A 10,052-nucleotide genomic window follows, 5' to 3' on the forward strand; every position below is an offset into this window, starting at 1 on the left:
TTATTAAATTTTTAAAATAAAAATAAAAATAATTTATCAAATGAAGCAACTATTATTTTCACTCTTTCTTCATTGATAACCTCTGTCATTTCTCACAATATTACCAATAATAAATACTTCGGGATGAAGTGTTAGAAGATCAACATGTAATAAAATGTGAGCTCCATAAAGTCAGTGGCGTATTCATCTTTTACTCCTACAGGCTACACACTTTGTTCATATTATTTCTTGAATAAATGAGTAAACTTAAATGTGAAGTGTTATCACCAGACTTATAAAGCAAAGTACAAGTGGAGAATAGGAAAACTTCCGCATCGCACCAGTTCAATGGCCTCAGGATAAAAGAGACCCAAGCCATGGATGGTGCTAAGGTTGTTTGTCACATCAGCATAGTGGTGACTAGGCTCAGTTTCCTCAGGGGTTCTCTCTTAGATATGATCATGGCCAAACCCATAGGCTTTGAAACCAAGCATATCTCAGTTTGGAGTCCTGGCTCTACCACTCTATTAATCCATTTTCACACTGTTATAAGGAAATACCTGAGACTGGGTAATTTATTTTTTTTTTTAAGAGGTTTAACTGACTCACAGTTCCACAGGCTGTACAGGAAGGATGATTCTGGCATCTGCTCCACTTCTGGGAAGGCCTCAGGAAACTTACAATGGCAGAAGGCAAAGGATGAGCAGGCACATTACATGACCAAAGCAAGAGTGAGGGAGTGGGGAGGGGCTGCACATTTTAAACAACTAGATCTCATGAGAACTCACTATCACAAGAACAGCACTGAGAGGATGATGTTAAACAATTCATGAGAAATTGCCCCTATAATCCAACCACCTCCCACCAGGCCCCACCTCCAACAGTGGAGATTGTAATTTGACATGAGATTTGGTGGGGATTTGGATTGAAACTATATCAACTGCTTTTCTATCTGTCATTTTGAGCATGATACTTGATATGGTTTGATTGCGCCCTCATCAAAATCTCATCTTGAATTGTAACTCCCACAATTTCCACGTGTTGTGGGAGGGACACAGTGGAAGGTAATTGAATCAAGGGGGCAGTCTTTCTCACACTATTCTCTCGATAGTGAATATGTCTCACAAGATGTGATGGTTCTAAAAAGGGGGGTTTCCCTGAACAAGCTCTCTTCTTTTGTCTGCTGCCATGTGAGACGAGCCTTTCACCTTCCACCACGATTGTGAGACTTCCACAGCCACATGAATTGTAAGTCCATTCAACCTCTTTCTTTTGTAAATTGCCCAGTCTCAGGTATGTCTTTATCAGCAGCATGAAAATGGACTAATACAGAAAATTGGTACTAGTAGAGTGGGGAGCTACTGTAAAGGTACCCTAAAACGTGGAAGCAATTTTGGAACTGGGTAATAGGCAGAGGTTGGAAAAGGCTGGAGGGCTCAGAAGAAGAAAGGAAAATGTGGGAAAGTTTGGAACTTCCTAGAGACTTGTTGAATGGCTTTGCCCAAAATGCTGATAGCAATATGGACAATAAGGTTCAGGCTGAGGTGGTCTCAGATGGAAAGAGGAACTTGTTGGGAACTGGAGCAAAAGTGACTCTTGTTACGTTTTAGCAAAGAGAATGGTGGCATTTTGCCCCTGCCCTAGAGAATTGTGGAACTTTGAACTTGAGAGAGATGATTTAGGGTATCTGGTGGAAGAAATTTCTAAACAGTGAAGCATTCAAGATGTGACTTGAGTGCTGTTAAAGGCATTCAATTTTATAAGGGAAGCAGAGCATAAAAGTTCAGAAATTTTACAGCTTGACGATGTGATAGAAAATAAAATCTTATTTTCTGAGGAGAAATTCAACTTGGCTGCAGAAATTTGCTTAAGTAATGAGGAGTCAAATGTTAACCCCATACAATGGGGAATGTTAACCCCATACAATGGGGAAAATGTATCCAGGGTGTGTCAGGAGTCTTTATGGCAGCCGCTTACATTACAGATCCAGAAGCCTAGGAGGAAGAAATGGTTTTGTGGGCCATCCCCATACTGTGTGCTGCCTAGGGACTTTGTGCCCTGTGTCCCAGCCACTCCAGCTGTGGCTGAATGGGGCCAACATACAGCTCAGGCCATGGCTTCAGAGTATGCAAGCCCCAAAGCCTGGCAGTTTCCAGGTGGTGTTGAACCTATGAGTGCACAGAAGTCAATAATTAGAGTTTGGGAACCTCCACCTAGATTTCAGAGGATGTATGGAAATGACTGAATGCCCAGGAAAAAGTCTGCTGCAGGGGCAGAGCCCTCATGGAGAACCTCTGCTAGGGCAGTGTGGAAAGGAAATGTGGGATTGAATCCCCTACACAGAGTTGCTACTGGGGTACTACTTAGTGAAGCTGTGAGAAGAGGGCCACAGTCCTCCAGACCCCAGAATAGTAGATCCACTGACAGCTTGCACTGGGCACATGGAAAAGCCACAGACACTCAATTCCAGCACTTGAAGGCAGTCAGGAGAGAGGCTGCACCCTGCCAAGCCAAAGGAGCGGAGCTGCCCAAGACCATGGGAACCCACTTCTTGCATCGGCATAACCTGGATCTGAGACATGGAGTCAAAGGAGATCATTTTGGAGGTTTAAGATTTGACTCCCCCACTGGAATTCAGACTTGCACGGGACCTGTAACCCCTTTGTTTTGGCCAATTTATCCCATTTGGAATGGCTGTATTTACCCAATGCCCATACCCCCATTGTATCTAGGAAGTAACTAACTTGCTTTTGATTTTACAGGTTCATAGACAGAAGAGACTTGCCTTGTCTCAGATGAGACTTTGGATTATGGACTTTTGAGTTAATGCTGAAATTAGTTAAGACTTTGAGGACTGTTGTGAAGGCATGGTTGATTTTGAAATGCGAGGACATGAGATTTGAGAGGGACCAGGGCTGGAATAATACGGTTTGGCTGTTCCCCCACCCAAATCTCATCTTGAATTGTAACTCCCACAATTCCCATGTGTTGTGGGAGGGACCCAGTGGGAAATAATTGAATCATAGGGATGGGTCTTTCCCATGCTATTCTCGTGACGGTGAATATGTCTCACAAGATCTGCTGTTTTTAGGGGAATTTCCACATACAAGCTCTCTTCTCTTGTCTGCCACCATGTGAGACATGCCTTTCACCTTCCACCATGATAGTGAGGCCTCCCCAGCCACGCAGAACTATAAGTCCACTAAACATCCTTCTTTTGTAAATTGCCCAGTCTCAAGTATGTCTTTATCAGCAGCATGAAAATGGGCTAATACAATACTTAAGCCCTCTAACACTTTATCTCATCTGGAAAATTAGCGTAATTATAGGAGATAGTTCATGAAGTTGTTTTGGAAAATAAGTGAGATACTATATATAGTGTTATCTATAGTTAATGGCATGTAAACATTCTTAAGTACTAGCTATTATTGTCATTTTTATTGAGAACATTATAGTTTCCTTTGTGCTGGTTCAAAGAGTTTCAATGTAATAAAAACATTTTTCATAGAAAATCATTCCACTGCTCAAGTAGTCATGTTAACTTTTCTATTTACCCCTAGACGTTGACTTTCTGATTCACCTTTCTCAGATCTAATACCTCCTGCTGACCTTGGTCAACAACTCACTGTGCTTATGTATGCTGGACTCCTGGTAAGGCTTTAGTTACTCCTGATTCCTTTCAGTGCCTTGCTCTTAGTTTCACTTCTCCCTTTGGTGACCCTCTCAAGAACCATACCCTGTGCCCCAGTCGTAGAGGGGCAATCATCCTGCCTGGACAAAATCTGATGAATAGAAACACCTCTCCCATATTCAGTTTTTACAATTCTAAATTTTTTTTGTTACCAATAGTGTCAAATTAATTAATTAATCCCCTCCTTCATCTCAGAAAACATAACAACTTTGGAACAATATATGGCTATCCCTTCAGTACTTAAACTATTCTAATTTACATGGCATTAACTATCAGCTACAAAAATGAAATTTTATGTCTGAGTAACCATTGTTCTTAATTCCAAAGGTCCCAATTGGTAAAATACTGCAAAGCTACTGTTTTACCTGTACAATGTATTCTGTAACTAACCAGTAACTTCTCAAACATCATTTATCATATTCTCCAAGAATGTATTCAGTTTTAAAATCCTCTGATTACATAAATGTATCATTGGGAAAATTGATCTTTAGGTCTTTAGGATGTCTTACCTAAAATCTTAGTTACATCTTATAAACGAAGGAATGTTTCACACCAGATATGCTGTAACTTGTTTCTTTGAAATTTGAAAAAAAATTTACACTTATCAAAAGGAAGCTACATTTTAGTGTTGCTTATTGGAAATTTTGTCATGTAATTTCTTATTTTAAGGTAGGAAAGAATAAAAATTATCAGATGAGATTTCACTTTTTTATTCCTTAAAAATAAAGCTTGTGAACAAATCAAGTATACAAAGAGCTCCTGTGGAATGTGTTAAGCTCTAGGCTCCCTGGTGGAATGATGTAAAGAAGACTTCAGTTTATTCTTTTAAGAAAAAGATGAGAGGTTAATGCTGATAGAACATAAAAAGAGGAAATTTCAAAATAAAAGTGCTACTACGTAGCTCCCTAGGTATTTCAATCAACATTGAAAATTATATCATATCTGCTTATTATTTTAAGAATGTGTGTTCTCAAATACAAGAAAGTCAAATATAAATTGTGCTATCCTTTACCTATATGTATGTGTGTGTATATGCACACACGTATCTATTCTTAGAAAAAAAATAATTGCAAAATGTGAAATGCTCTTACGGATTGAATGTTTGTGTCCCCGCCCCCCTCCCATTTTTATGTTAAAATCTTCACTCACAATGTGATGGTATTAGAAGTTAGTAACTTTGGTAAGTAAGTAGATCATGAGGATGCAGCACTTATGAATGGGATTAGTGCCCTTATAAGAAGAAAAGTAAGAACTTGCTCTAGCTCTCTGTTCTCTGACATGTGAGAATACAAGGAGAAGATAGTCATCTGCACAACAGGAAGTGTGCCCTCACCAAACACTGGATCTTTTGGCACTACAGCCTCCAGAAGTGTGAGAATATATGTGTGTGGTTTAAGTCACTCATTCTATAGTAATTTGTTATAGCAGTTCAAATGGACTAAGACAAATAGGAAAGTTCTGTGTTATCTCCCCAGAAACCTAGCCAAAAAGATAATGAGAAAAGAACAAAACCTAATTTCAGCCCAGTTTGCAGAGGGCATAATCAAATAAAAATGGTAGTTAACCTGAAGAAAAGGTCAACTGTTTCCAGAGATAACACTCATGACCATCTTCTCAAAATCTAAGGAGGGTGTCAAGACTGTATTATACCTACAGACGTACTTTAGCCCAAATCTTCTCTAAAGTCTGAGCACCTTGAATCTAGACATCTACTTTGGTGAAAGCCAAGTACAGTCATGATTTTGAAACCATTAGTTTCCAGTGATCAAAATCCTAAATCGTACTTTGGTCACAACTAAACCTCCTCATTCTTATCCAAATACCTTTCTTTTCCTCTGTACCCTGAGTCCATTCTGGTAAATGTCTCCTCATCTTGTCAGTGATATTTGACACAGTTGGTCAATTCTTTCTCCTGGAAATGCTTTATGTAGCTGTCTTGACACCACACTTTTCTGGCTTTTCTCCTACTGAACTGGCCGCTACATCCTAGTCTTGTTGGCGGGATCTTTCTAATTTACCTGACCACTAAATAGCAGAATAAATCAAGTCTCTGTTTTCCTATATCATCTCTATCTGGACTCACTTTCTAGGTAAACTCCACCAGACCCAAGACTTTAAGTAGCATCTCTACACCAATGACTTCCAAATGTATATACTTAATGGCCTTTTTGTCGCTCTGCAATATTCTAAATTAAAATTCTTATTTCCCATCCTCTATCTCAATTTGCCCTTCTTCCACTATCCTCCCTTTCATTAAACAAAACTATAACAGGTTGGGCATCCCTTGTCTGAAATGTTTGAGACTGGAAGTGTTTCAGATTTTAGATATTTTCAGATTTTGAAATGTTTGCATTACATGTTTATACAGTTGAGGATCTCATATTTGAAAATTCGAAATCTGAAATGCTCCAATGGGCATTTCCTTTGAACATTATGTCAGTGCTCAAAAAGTTTTGAGTTTTGGAGCATTTCAAATTTCAGATTTTTACATTTACATTTACAAAACTGTTTAAAAATACATAAAAATAATCCTTGACAGCTGTCTTTCCAGGACATCTATACCCAATCCATCAGCAATTCTTGTTGGTTCTACCTTTAAATGTACCCAAATCCACCATTTGCAACCATTTCTACTCCTTCTTCTCTAGTCCAAGACATCACAATCTGTTACCCAGACAAGTGAACCCCTCAATAAGTCTCCATACTGGGTCATTCCTCCTTCTGTTCTTCATTTCCATTTCTACAAATCACCAAAAGTATCTCTTTTAAAAAGTGCATCAGATCATATCATTTCTCTGCTTAAAACACCCTAATGTCTTCTTACCTGAATTAGAACAAAATCCAACGTTTTCAGCATGGCTATCAGCCTCTGTGTATCTGGCTTCTGCCTGTCTTTTTGATACATCTTTCTCAGTTTGTTCTGTTCTGTCCACATTGGTCTTCTTGCTGTTCCATTGTTCTTACTGCGGAACATTTGCCCTTGCCCTGTCTTTTTGCCTGGGCATTTTTCCTGAATGTTCACATGGCTCACTTGATTTAGGTTTCTGCTCAGTGTCACCTTTTAGAGAGCCCTTCTGTGACCAAGTGGTCAGAAAACCCTGAGTTTTACATTCTTTATGTGTGATAAATATTGTACAAATCACACAAATTTTCTGGAGTTCAGTTTCCTCTTTGTACTAGCTATCTATTGTTTTATAACAAATTATCTAAAAATAAATCCACTTTTTAAAAAATGATCATTTATTATTTATTTTCTGTGAGTCAGGAACCCAAGTGCACTTAGTTGAATGTCTCTGGCTCAGAGTGTCTTGCGGAGTGAACCAAAGTCTAAACCAGAGTGCAGTCATCTCAAGGCTCCACAGGGCAAAGTGCACTTCCAAGTCACTTACATACATGGCTGCTGGCAGGGCTCAGGTCCTCAACGGCCATTGGCTGCAGATGTCAATTTCTTACCACATAAACCTCTCCATAGGGCAGTTCACATCGCAGAAGCTGGCTTCCCTCATAGCCAGCCAGTGAAACATGAAGAAAAGGCATGCAATATGGCGGCCACCAACTCAGCAACTTCATCTTGGAAGTGACATCCCATTGCTTTTGCCATATTATATTCTTTAGAAATGAGCTACGTGGTTCAGCCCAAAATCACATAAGTCAATATGGAAGTGTGAACCATTGGAGGCCTACCACATTTATGTGTAAAGTGGAAATAATATCTGCCTCACAAGGTGGGTGGTTATAAAATCACAATATAAATATATTAGACTTATTCGTGCATAACTTAATTTAAATCTTCATTGCGAACCATGGAACTAATATGTGTAAGATCAACAGAATAGCTCTCTTGCAGATGAAAAATATTTCTCAGAGCACAGAAATTATTGTTAGAGTTATGAGCATAATTCCAAAGATAAAGTGCCATTCTGTGCCTTACCCATTTATTTATGCTTTGGTTTCTTTACCCATAATGGGTACCAGATAGTACTTTTTCATGCATCTTCCAACAAGCTTCTAGATCCCAAGTATAACTACTGCAAATATTTTGAATCCTCATAGGAAAATAGATGCACTTCCAATATTTAAAATATAGCGCGCTTAGCCACAGATTTTTAACTCACAAAGTTAAAATAATCATAAGCTTTAGAACATACATAAAGTCTGAAATACTTGCTGGGAAATTAAACTAACTCTAGGAAAATTAAACAAACAGTATTATTTAGAAATGTAGTTTATAGGTGTTATTTTAAAAGCATAGCCCTTTCAATCCATTAAAATATTAAAAATTAAACCATTCTAGAAACAGAAACATAGACAAAATTATTTTCAAAAAGCAGTTTCTGTAAGCATTTGAATACCCAGAACGTAACAAGGTTCCCAGGAGAAGACTTAAAGATTATAAAATTAGGATTTGGGATCATAAAACTTTCCTTCACAATCCGCCACACCTTTCATTCTTATACAAAAATAAATCAATAAATACGTAGCAGCTTACAGTGTGCATAATATACCATAAAGAAAATGATGAATAAATGAAAAGACAAAAATACCTTAACTAGAAACTCAAAATATAGGTCACAGAATAAGGCATAATTACATAAAATGGTAATTAAAGAAAGGGCTACTATTCCAAATGTCCACTTGACTCATCACCCCTCAAGGTCCCTATAATATTAGCCTGAACCTTATTTATCATCCAGTGGGAAGTGTAATGTCTTCCTCTGAATTTCTGCCAACTCCCAGCCCTTTCTGCCAGTGGTCTCTAGTTCTGACTTTTCCCTTCTTCTTAATACTCCATTTTCTGCTCAGCTTTTGATGGCTTATTTTTCCTTCATCTTGTCTGCTCCTCTCTAGCTTTGAGACCTACCTCCATTGCTTTCATTTGATTGTCATGTAAACCGCTCATGTAAAACAAGCCTTTGTGTGTGTGTAACAGACTTCATCCACACATGTTTGGGAAGAACGAAGTTTATATTACAGTCACACAAATGACTGAAAGTTCCATCTTAGACATCTGCTGGACCATTTCTCTCAGGGTTCGGCTCCCCTCAAGTTGTGTGTCTCTCTGCTCCCCTCTTCAGTCTGCGCTCTTTGGCACTCCCAATTTTGATTCATTTTTGTCTTTCACTTGTCCCTTGGTGACACTCATTCTCATGGTCTTATATTCTCTCCCCAAGCCGATGTGAAGTATTTCCTTAACCAGAAATAGATTTCTTCTTAGGAAAAATTCCAGTGCCAATTATTCAGAAAATAATGTTTTCACCCTTTCAAGTATATCTCGAGAATACTTTTTTATGTTTCAAGAGAAGAGAGGACTAAGAGATGAGGTAAAGTAGGGTGATAAAGAAAAGCTTTAAATAGGTGACAGCACTTAAATTAAGTATTAAATGATGGCTTTGCAGATGCTGCTGCCGAGGAAAGGCCATGGTCAACCCTACCGTGTTCTTCGACATTGCCATCGACGGCGAGCCTTTGGGCCGCGTCTCCTTCGAGCTGTTTGCAGACAAGGTTCCAAAGACAGCAGAAAATTTTCGTGCTCTGAGCACTGGAGAGAAAGGATTTGGTTATAAGGGTTCCTGCTTTCACAGAATTATTCCAGGGTTTATGTGTCAGGGTGGTGACTTCACACGCCATAATGGCACTGGTGGCAAGTCCATCTATGGGGAGAAATTTGAAGATGAGAACTTCATCCTAAAGCATACAGGTCCTGGCATCTTGTCCATGGCAAATGCTGGACCCAACACAAATGGTTCCCAGTTTTTCATCTGTACTGCCAAGACTGAGTGGTTGGATGGCAAGCATGTGGTCTTTGGCAAAGTGAAAGAAGGCATGAATATTGTGGAGGCCATGGAGCGCTTTGGGTCCAGGAATGGCAAGACCAGCAAGAAGATCACCATTGCTGACTGTGGACAACTCGAATAAGTTTGACTTGTGTTTTATCTTAACCACCAGACCATTCTTTCTGTAGCTCAGGAGAGCACCCCTCCACCCCATTTGCTCGCAGTATCCTAGAATCTTTGTGCTCTCGCTGCAGTTCCCTTTGGGTTCCATGTTTTCCTTGTTCTCTTCCATGCCTAGCTGGATTGCAGAGTTAAGTTTATGATTATGAAATAAAAACTAAGTAACAAACAAAAAAAAGTATTAAATGATTAGATAGGCTAAGAAAATGATAATGACAGAGTGTCTTGGAGCATTCTACATTGAAAAAAGGGTAAGCATAATTCACACTGGCACTAATAAATAATAAGCCAAACATAAGATTTTGTGCAAACCTAGATACCGTAAAGGACTTTTCTTTCTTTAATTGTAGCTTTGTCTTCCATGACATAATCCTTGAGGGCATTCTAGGAACGCCTTAGTATGCGATATTACATGCATTTAATGTTTT

General features: G+C 38.9%; 1 protein-coding gene across 1 annotated transcript; it reads left to right on the forward strand.

Annotated features, from left to right (window-relative positions):
* The first annotated feature begins 6,413 nt into the window (after positions 1 to 6,413).
* Positions 6,414 to 9,802, forward strand: LOC102123765 (peptidyl-prolyl cis-trans isomerase A). The gene has a single exon (XM_005550655.5). The coding sequence runs from the start codon at positions 9,089 to 9,091 to the stop codon at positions 9,584 to 9,586; it is 498 nt and encodes a 165-aa protein (XP_005550712.3). The 5' UTR covers positions 6,414 to 9,088; the 3' UTR covers positions 9,587 to 9,802.
* Positions 9,803 to 10,052: the final 250 nt, after the last annotated feature.

Source organism: Macaca fascicularis, chromosome 3 (genome assembly GCF_037993035.2).
Source record: "Macaca fascicularis isolate 582-1 chromosome 3, T2T-MFA8v1.1".
Taxonomy (NCBI): domain Eukaryota; kingdom Metazoa; phylum Chordata; class Mammalia; order Primates; family Cercopithecidae; genus Macaca; species Macaca fascicularis.